This window comes from Globicephala melas, chromosome 13, assembly GCF_963455315.2.
Source record: "Globicephala melas chromosome 13, mGloMel1.2, whole genome shotgun sequence".
Taxonomy (NCBI): domain Eukaryota; kingdom Metazoa; phylum Chordata; class Mammalia; order Artiodactyla; family Delphinidae; genus Globicephala; species Globicephala melas.
Genome location: NC_083326.1, coordinates 71,961,006 through 71,978,759, shown reverse-complemented (window position 1 = coordinate 71,978,759; position 17,754 = coordinate 71,961,006). Strand labels below are relative to the sequence as shown.

General features: G+C 49.7%; 1 protein-coding gene and 1 pseudogene across 2 annotated transcripts in view; both read left to right on the top strand.

The window, feature by feature from the left end:
• Positions 1 to 17,754, top strand: part of SVOP (SV2 related protein) — an 85,391-nt gene that overhangs the window by 54,234 nt on the left and 13,403 nt on the right. For both annotated transcript variants that reach the window (XR_009566348.1, XM_030860634.2), the window contains exons 10-11: positions 2,687 to 2,760; positions 14,526 to 14,602. Coding sequence is in view for 1 of the 2 variants with exons in the window: in XM_030860634.2 (XP_030716494.1) it covers positions 2,687 to 2,760; positions 14,526 to 14,602 (151 nt within the window). In the remaining variant the exon portion in view is untranslated. The remainder of the gene's footprint in view (positions 1 to 2,686; positions 2,761 to 14,525; positions 14,603 to 17,754) is intronic.
• Positions 2,813 to 5,663, top strand: LOC115855405 (guanine nucleotide-binding protein subunit alpha-12 pseudogene; annotated as a pseudogene).

Below are 17,754 nucleotides of genomic sequence, written 5' to 3'. Positions count from 1 at the left end.
TCTGCAAAGGAAATTTGGCAACTTCAGTCTGTGTACTTTCACTGCCAAGTCCTAAAAGTACCACCTGGGAAGCGATTAGATAAATGTAATAGAATGTCCCATAATGGGTCCCGTAACTACTGCTTCAGTTTCATCTTTCAGCACCCATGAAGTCTGATTAGCAAGTGTGATTGATTGGCAAAGGCTTGACAGTAAAATCACATTAGAAAGTGCCACGATAGACTTAGATCCAAGACACCAAACCGCCCCTGTGTAGACATCCTTAATGGATGGTGCATCACTCCACAGGCAACACCATCAGGGAATCCACCACACTACAAATTGATGAGCACTTACTGCAGGTGCAAGTGGGGAGAAGGGAGCCAGATTAAGGGCTGCAGTCCCTGCCCTCAAGAATCAAGCATGTGGCTTAGAGAAACATCAAATACCCTTAAGCAAACAACAGACCCTACAAGGAAATTATTATTATTATTTATACATTTATTTATTTATTTTTGGCTGCATTGGGTCTTTGTTGCTGCAGCGGGCTTTCTCTAGTTGTGGTGAGCGGAGGCTACTCTTCGTTGTGATGCGCGGGCTTCTCATTGCGGTGGCTTCTCTTGCTGCGGAGCACAGGCTCTAGGCCTGCAGGCTTCCGTAGTTGTGGCACACGGGCTCAGTAGCTGTGGCGCACAGGCTTAGTTGCTCCGCGGCATGTGGGATCTTCCCAGACCAGGGCTTGAACCCATGTCTCCTGCATTGGCAGGAGGATTCTTAACCACTGCGCCACTGGGGAAGCCCTATTTTTTTTAAATAATATCATTTTTCTGACTGTTTCTATATTAGGCAAAAAGAACTGAATGGAATTTCACCAGATTGAGAGGAAGTGCTAGGCAGGGTCTGACAACATAGAAACCAGGAGACATACCCCAAATTTGCTTTGGGAAGCACAGGGTTGGGGTAGGGGGCATCCCAGAGAGTCTGGAGTGCAGGAGGCTCATTTAGTTGCGTTTGGGGAGGGACTGCATTCTCCCCCGTCCCTCCTGTGGGAAGATGCTCTGGGTGGAGAAAGCATACAATGATTTCAAATGTGTTTTGCAAAGTGACAGCGGCAAGGCTGGATGCTCCAGTTGTGGGCTTCTCTTTGGAAAGGAGCTGCTGCCGCAGGGGCCTCTCTGTGTTCCAGGGTGCCCGGCAGTGGGGCCTGTTTTTTTTTTTTTTTTTTTTTTTTTTATGGAGGTCACTGGGGCAGGTGCGTAGCTGATGCAGCCAGGAGCAGCCAGGCCCAGAGAGAGAGTTCTCTCAGGTCCAGGAAGGCTCCAAGAAGGTGGTGAATCCCCCATCACCAAAAAGAGAAGAGAAGGATTTTCCAGAAAGCAGACCAATTCTCCAAAAGCCAATTTTTCTTGCCAATGTATCAGTTTACCAAAAACGTGTTTTAAGGGTTATTCTTTTTGAATATATTTAGTAAATAGGGAGAGATTTTTCCTATGAATATACTAATACATATATTAACACATAGGAAGGTATTTTTCCTGTGTTTATATTAATACATATAATATATTCCTCAATAACTATATTAATGAATTCATTCTTACGTATATTAATGAATGAATCTATTCTAAAATATAGTCAATAAATACAAACATGCTCAAATATATTCAATAAGCATATTAATGAGTATCGTCTTTTTATTCAAGAATATATTACAAAATATTTTTATTCACAAAGACAATATTCATGGGTAGATTAAACCACCTATAACCCATAATCTTTTTTAAAAAAGCTTTTAGCATGTTTAAATAAGCGAGCACTTCTCAAACTGCTAAGAATAATATGTTCATTAAATAAATCTAAGAAGATAATCTATAGAATATAGATTCTATGAATATATTTTTTAAATTATTTTTCTTGTTGATGCTTTTAAAAATTTTTTTATTGGAGTATAATGGATTTACAACGTTGTGTTAGTTTCAGGTGTACAGCAAACTGACTCAGTTATACATATACATATATCCACTAGTTTTTAGATTCTTTTCCCATATAGGCCATTACAGAGTATTGAGTAGAGTTCCCTGTGCTATATAGTAGGTCCTTATTAGTTATGTTTTATATATAGTAGTGTGTATATGTCAATCCCAATCTCCCGATTTATCCCTCCCCCCCCCCAGAATATATGTTTTAAAATAGAACATCGTAAAGCAAAGATTTGATAAATTAGTAAATTATATAAAATTGGCAAGCGAGTCATTTAGCTAATTGGTCTTTTGGCAAGTTGGCTCTTGGTGAATTGATTTTCAGCACACTAATTTCTGTTACCTTGACCTAGAGCGGGCTTTGGGTGGGGAGGGTGTGAAATGGCGGGAGGCATCTTGGACTGGGTGTTTGCTCCCTGGTCCATGGGATCACCCAAGAGGCCTCAGAGGGGCCGAGCCTGAGGGGCCTGCTTCCCAGCTCCAGGATTCCAGGTTGGGGTGGGGTGTGGACTGTCTCCACCTCTGGACATCAATGAGTCCTGGCTGAAGGCCTCCCTGGGCTGGGGGGCGCTGAGTGCCGTGGATCTGAGTCCCGGGTTCTCAGAACCTGAGTGTCCTGCCCACCAGAAACCTCCCTCCCAGCCTCGGGCGTCCGCTGGTCTCAGGCTACCAACCTGTGCCCGCACATCCACAGGGGAGGAGAGCAAATGGTATTCTTTGTCTTGAAACAGGAAGACCGAGGCAAAATGAGGGACCTCTTCACACCCCATTTTAGATGGACAACCTTGCTGCTGTGGTTTATATGGTAAGAGCTGTTTGTTGATTCTTGGGTCCCCCTCCTCTGCGCCCTGTTTTGGGTTTTCACTTGGAGGACAGAGAACTCTTCCATCTTGAGCAGCATTTGCAAAACTGAGCATCACTTTCCTCACTTCTGTGTTATCCTGTTATTATTATTTTCTTAGCTTTTTTAAAATTATTTTCTATACTATTATTTTCTTAGCCTTTTTAAAAATTTGACTCACTTTTTCTCAGATAAATGTCTTTTAAAGGGAAACTCTGTATACCTGCTTTAAGGAAAAATTTTAATTGCAGGCCATAGACAGAAGTCGCTTTAATTAATTAATTAATTCTTATTGAAGTATAGTTGATTTACAATGTTGTGTTAATTTCTGCTGTACAGCAAAGTGACTCAGTTATACATATATATACATTCTTTTTCATATTCTTTTCCATTATGGTTTATCCCAGGACATTGAATATAGTTCCCTGTATTACACAGTAGGACCTGGTTGTCCATTGATTCTATATGTCATAATTTGCATCTACTAACCCCAAACTCGCAGTCCATCCCTCCCCCAGAACTCACTTTTAAAGATAAAAAAGTGGCCCTCCCTAGCCTCGGGTTCTGTGTTCATAGATTCAACCAAACCACAGATGGAAAAAAAAAAAAAATTCCAGGAAGTTCTAAAAAGCAAAACTTGAATTTGCTGTGCACCAGCAACTATTCACATAGCACTTCCACTGTATAGGTATTATAAGTAATCTAGGGATGATTTAAACTATATGGGAGGATTGTGTAGGTTATATGCAAATACTATGCCATTTTATATGAGGGACTTGAGCGTCCATGGATTTTGGTATCCACAGGGGGTGCTGGAACCCATCCCCCACGGATACCGAGAAGTGACCATACAGTAAAAAGCTAGATTGCGACTTCCCTGGGGGCGCAGTGGTTAAGAATCGCCTGCCAGTGCAGGGGACACGGGTTCAATCCCTGGTCCAGGAAGATCCCACATGCTGCAGAGCAACTAAGCCCGTGAGCCACAACTACTGAGCCCGCGAGCCACAACTACTGAAGCCCACGCGCCTAGAGCCCGTGCTCCGCAACAAGAGAAGCCACTGCAATGAGAAGCCCGAGCAACGCAAGGAAGAGTAGCTCCTGCTCGCCGCAACTAGAGAAAGCCCGCGCACAGCAACGAAGACCCAACGCAGCCAAAAAAAAAAAAAAGTAGCTAGACTGATGGTTCGCCAGGGGACAGAACCACTGTATTTAAGAGCCAGACAGAGGGACCTCGGGACAGTGGCAGCGGACGCGGCCTGAGGGAGCGGCCGGCTGCCGCCTAGCCCGCCGCGGGGTCTATGGCCTCAGCAGCCATGTCCGGTGCGGTGCGGGCCCTCAGTCGTTGCCTGCTGCCGCCCGAGGCCGACGCCGCCGGCGATGCGGAGCGCGAGGCGCGGCAGCGCAGGCGCAGCCGGGACATCTACGCGGGGCTGGACCGCGAGCCGCGCGCCGTGCGGCACCTCGTCAGGATCCTGCTGCTGGGCCCCGCGAGAGCGGCAAGTCCACCTTCCTCAAGCAGATGCGCATCGTCCACGGCCGCGAGTTCGACCAGAGTGCGCTTCTGGAGTTCCGCGACGCCATCTTCAACAACATCCTCAAGGGCTCAAGGCTTCTGGTTGACGCACGAGACACGCTTGGTGTTCCTTGGCAGTATTCTGAAAATGAGAAGCAGGGGATGTACCTTATGGCCTTTGAGAACAAAGCAGGGCTGCCCGTGGAGTCTGCCACCTTTCAGCTGTTATGTACCTGCTCTGACCGCGCTCTGCAGGGATTCTGGCATCAGGGAAGCTTTCAGCCGGAGGAGGGAGTTTCAGCTGGGTGAATCAGTGAGGTACTTCCTGGATAACTTGGATCGGATTGGCCAGCTGAATTACTTTCCCTAGCAAGCAGGACATCCTGCTGGTGAGGAAGGCCACCAAGGGCAAAGTGGAGCATGACTTTGTCATAGAAAAAGTCCCTTTCAAGATGGTGGATGTGGGTGGCCAGAGGTCTCAGCGCCAGAAGTGGTTCCAGTGCTTTGATGGGATCACCTTGATCCTGTTCATGGTCTCATCCAGTGAGTACGACCAGGTCCTCACGGAGGACAGGCGCACCAACCGCCTGGTGGAGCCCATGAACATCTTTGAGACCATCGTTAACAACAAGCTCTTCTTCAACGTCTCCATCGTCCTGCCTCTCAACAAGATGGACCTCCTGGTGGAGAAAGTGAAGACCATGGGCATCAAGAAGCACTTCCCAGGGCTCCCCTGGTGGTGCAGTGGTTAAGAATCCGTCTGCCAATGCAGGGGACACGGGTTTGAGCCCTGGTCCGGGAAGATCCCACATGCGGCAGAGCAACTAAGCCTGAGTGCCGCAACGTGAGCCTGCACTCTAGAGCCCGGGATCCACAACTGCTGAGCCCGCATGCCACAACTACTGAAGCCCCCACGCCTAAAGCCTGTGCTCTGCAACAAGAGACGCCACCTGGATGATGAAGCCCGCGCACCGCAACAAAGAGTAGCCCCCGCTCGCCGCAACTAGCGAAAGCCCGCGCACAGCAACCGAAGACGCAATGCAGCCAAAAATAAATAAATAAAATAAATAAATTTATATTAAAAAAAAGAAAGAAGAAGAAGCACTTCTCAGACTTCAAGGGCGACCCCCACAGGCTGGAGGATGTCCAGTGCTACCTGGTCCAGTATTTCAACCAGAAGAGACGGAATCGCAGCCACCCACCTCACCACTGCCATAGACACGGAGAACATCTGCTTTGTGTTTCATGCTGTGAAGGACACCATCCTGCAAGAGAACCTGAAAGAATATTATGTTGCAATGAAAGAGGATGCCCCTCACTCTTGTGGTCCTTGAGCAGCCTGGCTGGCCACAGGCCAGATCTCCCCGGTGTCCCGGAGCGGGTTTCCCGCATCTGTGCCCTCAACACCTGGCTCAGGGATGCTGTGAGGCCCGCCACGCCGCTGCGCTCTAGGCCAAAGGATGTGACACTTTGATGTTAGCTACTGAATCCTGGGGACTAGTGAAACTACTGAAAACCCCAGCGATCACTTTAGTATTAATGTGTAATGCCTAATAACACAGCTTTCTTTCTTTTTACAGAAACTATTCCTTCTCTGACACAATGTAATTGAGGACTGCATGTGTGTGTGCACGCATGCTCTGTCTTTAATGACAGAAACACAAAACCCGACGTCTTTGCAGATGGCTTTTGTCTCTAACTCGTGAGTGCTTCGTGAGGAGCATTACCTGGTGGAGGTTTGTAGGAGGTGAAAGGAGGTGAATCGCGGGCTGTCCCCGCCACCTCCCCAGGGGAGCGCGTTGCCTTTTAAGTCTCTTGTGCCAGTTGGTCCCGGCTGTTAGATGAGAGGGTGGGAGTGAGAGCTGGCGGTGTGGACTTGACTTAATGTGCCCACAACCTGCGCTTTCTTCCCGCCCTGTCAGATCACCCCACGACACGACAGGACACGGGGTGGAAGGTGTGCACACGGACGCTGCCGTGAATGGCCCCCTCCCCTCTGCACAGGGCAGTGCCTGCTGCCTCTGTGCCCACCCTCCCCGCCCCTCGCCCGCCCCTCGGCAAAGACTTAAACCAACTGGCCTTGCAGATGAGTTGTCTCCGAGAGACACCTGCAGTCCGCTGCAGGGAGCCTTTCCTTTTTTGGAGGAAGCAGAGAGCTCCTTTCCGCTCAGGGGCTTTCAAGAGCTGGCGGCATTGCCAGCAGAGCCTTCGTTAACACCGCCCGGCTCCGCGCTGCCTTCCGGTGGCCGGCCGAGAATCGAGGTTCTCATCAAGGTCTCTCGCTTCTACTAACATACACACGTCGCAGGAAAACTGTCGGACGTGATCTCCTCTGAGTGAAACTGCAGAGGCTGTGAATGTTGACGCGAGCTGGTCAATCTTGCACTCAGTTAACTTGACCGGTTACTCTGTCCAGGTGTCTTTCACTGTGTTTAAAAATACATTGCATTCCAAACTGGTCCCTGCTGTGTATTACTCTACTCAAGAGTGCCTGTTGAGGACTCTGCCTAGCATTTAAAAGAGAAAAAAGCTTCCTCTGTCAGTGGCACCAGAATGTTCCTGTGGTTTAGTAACCGTCCCTGGGCCCCATCCCCAGGCCACACTGTTCCCAGTCCTGTGTCCCTGGTGAGTGACTCGCTCGCCTTCACCCAGCAGATAAACAGGGATCTTGTGGCGGATGCTGACCCAGAAGGAAAGGGAGGAAAAAAACTGCTTCTGAGTCAGCCTTGTTATCACAGGGTTTTAATGAGGAGACAACATGAAATCCCGTCTCTCTGGGCGCTCAGAGCTTCCGGGGGGTGTTTGCTGGGGGTTCGGCTCTTTTTTTTGGCTGGAGAAAAGCTGCTGGTTTTGTACTGCTTCCTCTGGCTCTTCATGAACTGAAAGGATGTGCCCCGGGATCGGGGCCGATGACCGCGGTTTAAAGGAAAAAGAACATTCTCAATGGGCTGCGTCAGGGCGGCCCGAGACCCCGCTGTCACTGCTCAGAGGACCCTGTCCTGGGGCGCGAGCGCTCCTCGCCCGCCGGGCTCCAGGTCTCACACGTGTGTTGGGACCCACGCGCTTCCTCACCAGCCTGGAAACACTCTCCGTGGCCCTGGCGGAGGAGGCGGCGGCGGCCCTCGCGGTCGGCGTAGCCGGTGGAGGTGCCTGAGGCTTGCTGGAGAGTTGGGGTCGGCACGGTCGGCAAGCGCCGTTTGTCCTTTAAACCTTCTGACGCGGTTGCTGGTTTGTTTTCAGAGGCGGAAGCGAGTTGGTATAGACAGGGAAGCCAAGCGGACTGGGAAGCAGGGGGGACAGCCCGAGGGGGGTGGGCCCTGCCCCGCCAAGAACGGACCCGCTCTCCCCGCTGTGGCCGGGCTCCCCTCTCTCCACGGCTCCCAGCCCTCAATTCCGTGATTCGTTGGCATCTGAGAAGAAGATGCCTCTTTGCAAGGTCACCTGAAACCATTTACAGCCTTTCTACACATAGATTATAGTCACTTTTCTCTCCAAAACCTTAGGCTTTTCTATTTTATTTTAATTTCACTGTTACCCTCGATTCTTGTCTTTTTTTAAATTGAGATGTTAGAGAAGCAGGAGATAGTTGTGCCTCATCTAAATTATTACAAAAGTGTAACAATAAACTTCCTCAAACTAAGATATTTTCCTCACATAAGGACACGTAAGGACACGTGTACGTTTTTTACTGAAATATTTTTTTAACCCTTCAGTTTGTAGAGAAATTGTTTCAGAGATATTGCATTGCAGCTTTGTAATTTATAGAGATCTCTAGACTCCTTATTCTTGCAATATTTTTACTTCTTTGATAAAAATGAGTCAGTTTATTTTAACTCCAAGATCAGGAAATAATCTTGAAACAAGATTACTAGTTATGACTGACTAACTTGGGCATCCTGGGAACAGACACTAACTTGGTATTGTGAGTAAAGGCACCATTAGGATGAGAGCAGTCGGGGTGAATTGCTCACCGCTTACACATTGCACAGCATTTTAGCATTGGCAGGAGGGGCTGCTTTGATGATCTGACCACCTTCAGTTTCTGGATGTTTATTAAGATAAATCCTTAGTTTTCCTTTGCTTAATAGAAAATATCAACTCAGAATTTGAAGCCAACATTAATTTTTCAGTCCCCAAAATTCAGAGCAGTTGGATAACTCAAACCCTAATGTTCCTTGAAGGTTCATTACTTGTCGGTCACAGTTTTTATTTCCACATGGGACACAGGAGCGCTGTCACCAACACTGCTGTGTGGATGCCTCTGGAACACGACTTCAGGGCAAGGAACAGCGGCAAATACATGTAAAGACACGTGTGTGTGTGTGAGGGAGGGATCCTGCTGCCCTGAGACCTGGGAGCCCGAGGAGAGGACCTGGTGATGGACGTGGACATGTCCAGAGACCGGAGGCTGGAGGAAGCCCAAGGGAAGGGAGGGGTGGGAACTCTTTCTCTGCAACCCCGTGGGGTGACTTTCCCCATCACAAAACGAAGAAACCACTGACGCAAAGTGTGAACGATTCCCAGTCGACAGAGCTCATGGAGCTCAGGATTCTCATGTAGAAAAGGCACATATGTATTGTCCAGTGGCCACTGCCCGGGTAGGCGTTGTGTGCGTCCACGTGTGGGCCCCTAAACTGCCCACAGTGGGGAAGGCAGAAGCGCACCTTCACCCCAGAGAAACGTGCACTCGTCATTATCCACGTGGCTGAGGGCCAAGCTCTTTGGGTTCCAGTTTCCCCATTTGTAAAAGTTGGACTAGATCATGATGCGCGCTGCGGTCTGATCACCTGAGGGGCTTTGCAAAGCCCTGGGCTGAGCCACTCCGAGGCCGTGCAGTACAGGCATCACACGGATGCACTCTTGGTTTCCTGGGTGGTTGCTGTGCCGCCGGGCTTAGGAGCCGTGAAGCAGAGGACCATGGAGGACTCCCACCAGGCTGCTGGAGTTGTGGTCCACAAGGTAATGGCCCCCGAATCCTCCCCTCACTGTGACCTGCGACCTGCCTCAGGAAGAAAGTGATGCTGGGTTTTCTGTTGTGGTTTAAGTGAAGAGCAGCAAGTTCCCACTAAGCTTTCGACTGTGTGTCGGGTTGTCCTTCTGGGCCTTTTGACGCCACCTTCTCCATAAGGTACATCAGATGCGCTCAGCAACCTCATTCTTCAGTGATGCCTGGAGATTTAGGGAGCTGTGTTTGAAGGAGAAGACAAGCCCTTTTAAAGTCTGTCTGGCAGCCCTAGGCAGAGGTGGACCTTGTGTGTGGGATTCTGCATTTCATGGACTCGGCGTTCCGGGCGCAGGCCCTGGTGCCAAGGTTGGTGCTGGGCCTGCAGCTGGGAGGGCTGAGAGCTCAGCCCCCCCGAGCATGGGCTGCTTTTACTGACTGCATTTGTGAAGCACCTCCTGGGCCTTGAAGAGGAAGGAGCTGCTTGGTTAAGGCGGCTCAGAGGCCGGCACTTGCTGTGTTAACGGCCCTTAACGGCAGGTGGCACGTGGTACGCGCTGAGTTCAGGGAAGTGCGAGACTTGCTGTGGGTGGAGTGGAGCCCGCGGGGCGTGGAAGGGCCATTCCGCCTCCTCGGTCCTGCTGTCGGTGTCTGGTTCCTACCTTCTGCTGGAGGGGGACTTCAGGTCACGCAAGGCCCGCCTGCTCGTGTGGGCCCTTGCTCTCCTGCCAGGTCTTGCCCTCCAGAACCCGCTAGAACTTAGAGGCTGGGTGTCCACTCGTGCTCAAGATGGCGTATCGAAATCGGTGGTTTTGGTTTCCACACCATGTTGGCATCTCTTCAGGTGAAAACTACTTTAAAGCCCAACAGGTTGCTACCTGCCCGAAGCACCCCCAGTGCCTGCCTCTTGCTGGATAACATGGGATGCTTCATACCCAGAGCAGCTCCTCGGTGGGGACCGCACACCTGCAGGGGTTCTGCTGACCCTGACGGTGGTCGTGAGCCCCTAGGAGGGTGGAGCGCTGCTCAACGTGGGAACTTCCTACGCGAGGCTCCCACCCCAGGTCACAGCAGGAAGGAGCGCGATGTTGCCGGGCCCGAGTGAGTTCTCAGACATCCTGGCAGGATGGATGTTCCTGGGAATCGGCGTCTGAGTATAGCAAGGGGTAGGAAATGGGGTGGAACTCAGAAATAGACCATGAGATTCCTGCCCCAAAACACAGTACTCGTAGGCAGCAGAGCCCTCCCCGGAAGCGAGCAATTAGGGTGTGGAGTAGATGAGAACAGGAGGGAACTGCTGTTGTATCCCATCCTGACCTGTGGTGACTCCCTCGTCCTCCTCAAATCCAGCAATGACCTTGGCACGTCACTGTGAGGTTCTTATTACAGGGACCCGAAGACTTTGCATCTGTTGCCGTAAACGCGGCCCTGTGGCTCGCTTCACAGAGAAGCGCACACCTGGCTCCCCCTGGAAATTGGGTTCTCCGCTTCTGATCTGGTTATGAAGGTAGTGTTTTTATTCTGGTGGTTTTCTTGTGTGTGTGTGTGTGCGTAACACAAACCACAGTGAAACACTAGAGCGGCTACTGGGTGTTCCTGGACCAGCCCGAGTTTCCTCCTGGGCGGGCGAGTGGCCGGCACTCTGATTGCACAGCCCGCAGAGTGTAGACAGGGCTGAGCCGCACGGGGTCACAGTCGTCCTGGTCAGTCTGTTCCAGGCTTGTCACTCAGGCGCCTTTTTATTAACACTGAATTCACTTTATTTTGTGCTTTCCGAAGCTGATTGATTCCCCCAAATGAACGTAACCCCAGCTATTCACAGCCAAGGTGGAGGTTTCCCACGGGACCGAATTTCCCGGCAGGTCGCAGAGCCAGACCGCTCTGGTGACCGGGGAGGCGTGGATCGCGCATCCCACCTGGTGAGGCTGACCCAGAGTCCGGCCGAGGGAAGTCCAACGTAGAGGCAGCTGAGAGCATGACCCTTGTGAGTCGTGGGAAACAGGCCCTCAGCTCTGGGTTCTGGTGCTTCCTGGAGCTGGTCCAGGGGCTCAGCTTTTCAGCCGACTTCAGAATTTCTCCAGTCGGGAAGGAACTGAGAATGGGGTTCCGGGAGGCCCCATTTTGTGATGCGCAGCGCCCACCCGGAGTGGTGACAGGCCCGGTGAGCCGCCGTGGCAGCCTGGGTGCTTTAAGGCATCTCACGGAGCCGCCACGTGTCCCTGGGCCCCACCCCCTCCGTTCAGTGGCCGGGCCCCCGGGGAAGCCTCCCGAAGCCTCGGGGTAACGCTGGAGGTCTCCCCACCACCGCCTGTCAAGCTGCCCTCAAAAAAGATCGGTGCCCACGGTGGGCAGAGAGCACTGTCACCTAGGAGACTCTGGAACTCAGGTCACAAACGTGGAACCAGCCTTGATCTGACAGTCGGGCTAACAAAGCCAGTTCTCCGTGGCTTCCCTCCTCACCCAAGCTTTCTGGATGAGCCCGGGCACCTTTTCCAGGTTCACCTGCAAACAGGTGGCCAGAGCTCTCGCTGCGGAGTCTGTGGAAGCCGGGGACGAGGCCCGTCCCAGGAGGGCTCACGGGCAGCCTGTGAAACTTTCTCCCCATCATCTTAACTGTTAGATTCTCCAACAAGCCTGTTTATCGAGAAATTTAAAATAGATCTCTATTGAGCCTGCCCATCTCTAGGATCTTAAAGCATTACCTTTTGACCTGTTATGCAAATGGCAAAACATTCCAAGTGTCTTTTCCTTCACTCCAATCAAACCTGCTAAAATTGGCAGGCACGTTATTCTCTGTTGACACCACTGCAGCCAGGAAGTTCAGTGCGGTGTGCTCGGCCCCCTCCTCTCTGCCACGTCCTCCGCTGTGCTGTGCTGTGTCCCCTGTAGCACGTGGGGGACCCCGCAGAGGGGGCAGGGCTGCAGGGGCGATCGGAGGAGGCGGCGGCTGCAGAAACGGAGCTCTGAGCTCTTCCGGGGTCTCTACACTCAAAGGAAATTCAAGGGCAACAGCTGAGTGCTGGGTCACTGGCACCGTCCCTGGGGTGTCGCTGCAGCTCCACACCCGCCCCCATAATGGCACCGACAGTGGGGAACAGGCCTCGGTTTACGGATGCTGTGTTCCAGGTTAAGAGATACATGATGCAGTGTAAAAAGTGTGTTGTATAGCTACGGGGGTTAGTTTAAATGTATTTTGTATATACGACTTTCATAAATCTGTTAAGATTTGCCTTAAATTACAAAACAAAACAAAAAAAGACAGAGAGGGGAGGTGTTAGGGACTCGTTAGCCCGTAAATAAGACTGAGATACAATTAAAGAATTGAAAGGAAACTTAAAGGAATCTCTTCTTTCCACAAAAAGATTGAATACTTTTGCTGTATCCATCCCTCTCCATTCATATTGCCTTGGGTACCACCAGCAGCACAGGGCCAATATTTGGGGAACCACTGATTTGGTCAACATGGACATTCTGAGAACTTTCAGTTCTTGATCCACTTTTTCTTAAATAATAACCTTGGCATTGGCTGGAGGGCATTTGTAGTGAGTAATTAACTCATAGTCCGCAGCTAGTCAAATTTCAGCCCTTCTTTCAATTCTTTCTACCATTAATGCTGTAATTTCAACAGCATTAACAGTGCACAAAATTACCCCGGTTGAGGCTCTGTGTCCTGTTTTCAACAGTTCTCACTTTTCCTATTCACCTTTGAGCAGAGGTGCTAATTAGCAGGGGAGTGACCTCAAAGAGGTCAACTGCAGGGAAGAGGAGGGGAAAGCTTTGATAATACAAAGCACCGGGGCTCCAGCTCTGCCCCCCGCATTCCTGAGCGCTGAATCAACTCACCACGCCTTTATTAAACACCTGCTGTGTGCCCGGTACAAGCATGGAGCTGGCGGGATATTTTAAAAGGTGGGGAAACAGAACTGAGAGTATCTATCTTTGAGTGCATGTGATTCTGTGGGGCTGACACTACTTAAATACTAAGCAATTAATGAGAGACTAATTTTAGAAGACTATAGAAATCACATTTGAGAGCACATGTGGTAACTCAAGGAAAGTAATCATCGGCTTCTGATTGTGACTGAGCTCCCACATAACTGTACCACAGGATGAGAATATTCCGGCCCTACAGACTTGAGTATTCTGGTTCCAAGGACAGTCGGGAATTAGTTAACTGCGTCATTCTCATCTGAAATGCTCAAGAAGTCTGCAGACTCCGCATTTGACTGGGCACACAGCAGGTGTTTAATAACTGCTTGGTGAGTTGATGTAGCTCTCAGGAATGCGGGGCGGGGGGCAAAGCTGGAGCCCAGTTCTGCATACAGTTTTCCCCCTGCTATTCAAAAGTAGAGCGTTCCAATGAAAGCTTTCCTGAGCTGAAGTGGCATAAAGAGAAGTAATTACCTGAGGACGTGTCTTGCTAATAAAAGAAATAAAATAAATGGAGGTAAAGCACAGATGCTCATAGACACAGTTCAAAGCTAATGGCAGCTTGAATCTGAAAAAGAATGTATATATAGGTATAACTGAATCACTTTTCTGTACAGCGGAAATGAACACAACATTGTAAATCAGTTATACTTCAATAAAATAAATTGAAAAAAAAAAAGCTAATGGCAGCTTGATGCTGAGGTGCTGAGTGTAGTTCCCGGGAAAGGGGCTTGGTGGCGCTACTCTCGCTGCTTGGGGCAGGGGCTGCCTCTATAATATAAGCACTGGATGCTGTTTTCGCTTTTCCCTTTTTTCGTAAAAGTGAAAATCCTCTTCGGATTTCTTCTGGCGAGTAAAACCAGGTACTATTGTAGGTCTTTCGTAAAAGCGAAGTGCAGTAAAGCAAACTTTTGAAAAAGTAGGGGCTACCTGTATTATTAAATATATCTCCCTCCTCCTCCCTATTCAACTCAACCCAGAAGCCCTGACATCTGTTGGCATCTGTCAAAATGACTGTTTTCTACCAAATTTTGGTTCCCCCATTTTTTCCCCCTCCTTTTGCCAGTTGACTGAACAGCCTTGGAGGTAGCTTTATCTGTGACAGAATTCAGTTCTTGATCTTTCAAAGGACACAGGATCACTTCCCTTTATCGCATCATTATGCTTTGTACCCACCATCTTCCTGCTCAAGTAGCCCAGGAAAGCCCCGCAAAGGCCCAGTGTGGCCTGAGCCCAAAGCCTAGTCTCTGCTGCTAGAGCTGCAAGTCCTTCCAGAGGGGATAGGGAATGGGGACCTGCATTTCTCCCATCATTTCCTTACCTTTCTTGCTTCCTTCCTGGCAGGTTTTCCAATGCATTCTCTTACTATGGATTAGTTCTGCTCACCACTGAGCTCTTCCAGGCAGGAGATGTCTGCAGCAGTGAGTATCAACAGCTCTTTCGCAGTTAACACCGTCCCCTCCCGCCCCTCCCCACTTCCAACACACGAGGTCATACACACACACACGCCCCAGCCCAGGTTCTGCCCTCACAGGGCCTGGCCTTGCACAAACTCCAGGGAGAAAGTTTCTGTAAAATCTGAGCATGAAAGAGCTGGGTTGTGGTTTCCAAGACGCTCTGTAGAAACCTGGACCTTCTTGTCACGGTAGACCTGACATTAGAGCAGAATCACATCTTATGTCCCCTAAAGAGGTCCATGAAGTACAGCCCTGAGTTTTATGGCTGTGACCCTGTGTAGCCATCCTCTGCGTGTGCATCAAGTCTGAGAATCAGGTTGGAGCTCGATCCTGGCCACACGACAGAATCACCTGGGGGAGCTTTTCCACAAAGGCAGTGCCATTTAAACAATGCCCAGGCCAATTTAATCAGCGGCTTTGGGGGGAGGGCCCAGGCATGAGTGGGTTTGAAAAGCTCCCTAGGTGATTCTGTTGTAGAGCTGGAGGTGGAAAGCACTGGACAAAAGGAATGAATAAAGAGCAAAGTCTCTACACAGATATCTGGACTTCAAACCAATCTGTCTTTAAGGGAATATTAGATTCCTAGCATTGAACCCGGGATGGGGGATAAAGGGATCAAGTTCTTGCCTGTTTGTGGGATTTGTCCAATTATCTTTTTCATATGAAGCCTCTATAATCTGAGTTAATAGTTTTGTTTATTGGTATAAGGATTTAATAATACAGCGGAATCATATCTCGCTGGGAGGTGTGGGAGAGCCTTAACCGCCCTGAGAAGCAGTTCAGTTATAAATTCTGGGTTTGGTATTGATGGAGCCTAAATCCTTTGCCTCTGTGGCCGAATACAAGTTCGTGTGCCTGACACACAGTGAGGCCAAACAAACTGAAACCATCGTAGTTTGGAGCAGAGAAAGGTTTATGGCAGGGCTGAGCAAGGAGGACGGGTGACTTGTGCTCAAAAACCCTGAACTCTCCGATGGCTTGGTGGGGGGAGAAGTTTTTAGAGGCAGAATTTGGTGGGGGGGGGGGGGACGGCCGCAGGGTATGTGACTTTCTTCTGATTCGTTGGTGGTGAGGGAACAGGGTGATGTTCCAGGAATCTTGTGCTCAGCCTGAAGTTACCATCCTCAACCTGGGTGAGGGCCTTAGTTCCGGCAGAAGAATTCAAAGATATTGTTATGTATATTCCTTGAGGAGGAACCAGGACTCTGCCCCAAGTCTGCACTATTGTTTCTTGACAGCTCTTCCCCTTTCTCTGCATCCCCTCCCTTCCCTGATTAGCAACTGTTTGAACCTGCCCTTTGGAACTCAGGGAAGGTCTAGGAGGCTTGAATGAAGCCTATTTCCTACAAGCAAGAAACAGGGAGCATGGAAAGGATTCGTACCCAGGATTTGCCCCACAGCCTCCTGCTTGGTTTCACCGTAACAGTGGACCTGCTTAACCAAAGCAGAGGATCCATTGGGATGTTATAGAGGAAGGGTTGGCAGAGTTTTTCTATAAACAGCCAGATAGTAAATATTTTAGGCTCTGTGGGCCAAACGGCTCTGCCATTGTAGCAGAAAAGCAGCTATGGATAATATGTAAACAAGCAAGGCTTGCTTGTGTTGCAAGGAAACCTTTTTTTTTATTTTGGCCACGCAGCACAGCTTGTGGGATCTTAGTTCCCCAGCCAGGGATCGAACCCGGGCCCTCGGCAGTGAGAGCGCGAAGTCCTAACCACTGGACCTCCAGGGACTTCCCACCGAGGAAATCTTTTTTACGACCACAAATTTGAATTTCATGTCATTTTTATGTCATGAAATGTTATTCTTCTTTTGATTTTAAAAATCATTAAAAAATGTAAAAACCATTCTTAGCCTGCTGGCCAGGCAGAAACAGGCAGGGGACCAGATTTGGCCTGCAGGCGGTCGTTTGCCACCCCGTGTTAAAAGCTCACTCTTGGGCTTCCCTGGTGGCGCAGTGGTTGAGAGTCCGCCTGCCGATGCAGGGGATACGGTTTCGGGTTTCGTGCCCCGGTCCGGGAAGATCCCACGTGCCGCGGAGCGGCTAGGCCCGTGAGTGATGGCCGCTGAGCCTGCGTGTCCGGAGCCTGTGCTCCGCAACGGGAGAGGCCGCAACAGTGAGAGGCCCGCGTACCACAAAAAAAAAAAAAAAAAAAGCCTCACTGTTACACCTGGGTGGGAAAGTGATAGGGAAGGAGCAGTGGATTGTGTTATGAGAGGAACTCTGAACTTAGGGCCCCCAGCTCTTTTATACCAGATAATAAGCCTGCCAGCTCTTTGTTCTGCAGAAAGATGCTCTATCTTCAAAGGCCATAAGGAAACCTGCCCTTTGCACCAAAAGGGAGATCCTCTCTATCTTTCAAGGCTGTTTGCTAAACTAAAATCCTTGAAAAGATAGTCCAGAACAAAGGCAGTCAGTGCCTCTGCTTATAAAACAGGCAGAGAACATGAGAGACCCATGGGGAATTGTCTGCTAACACCAGTAAGAGGTTACAGTTGGTTCAAAGGAGAATTCAAAACACACATGTATATAGGCAATCAGAAAAGCTGAAATGGACTTACACTTAGAGGCAAAAATTGGCAGTGTGCGGAAGGCAATAATCGCATCACCACCAGACACCGCTTGCATTTTTATGCACAAGAATCATTTGCACTGGTATTCTATAATGCGAAGTTGTGAAAGAGCTTAAAGATCATGAAAGCTGAGATAACCTATAAGGGTTCACAAGACAGGACATTTTGCCCATTTCAAAGTCTTTGACTCTGTTTCCTAACAAATGATTTGGGGGAAAAAAGATAAAGCAAGGTAAGGGATGTCAGAAGTGTGGAGCAGAGTTAGTGGCCGTGGGCGAGTCAGAGTTTTAAGTGGGGTGGTCAGGATGGCTTCAGTGAGAAGGTGAGATTTAAAGAAAGACTCGAAAGGGGTGAGGAAATTAGTCATGGGGATATATAAAGTGCAGTGGAGGACGAGAGCAGCCAGTGCAAAGGTCCTGAGGCAGGAACATGCCTTGTGTATTGAAGGGACAGCAAGGAGACCAGTGTGGCTGGAGTAGTATGAGCAGAGCGAGGGAGAGAGAAGGTGCGATTGAGGAAGTAATGGGGGCCAGATAATATAG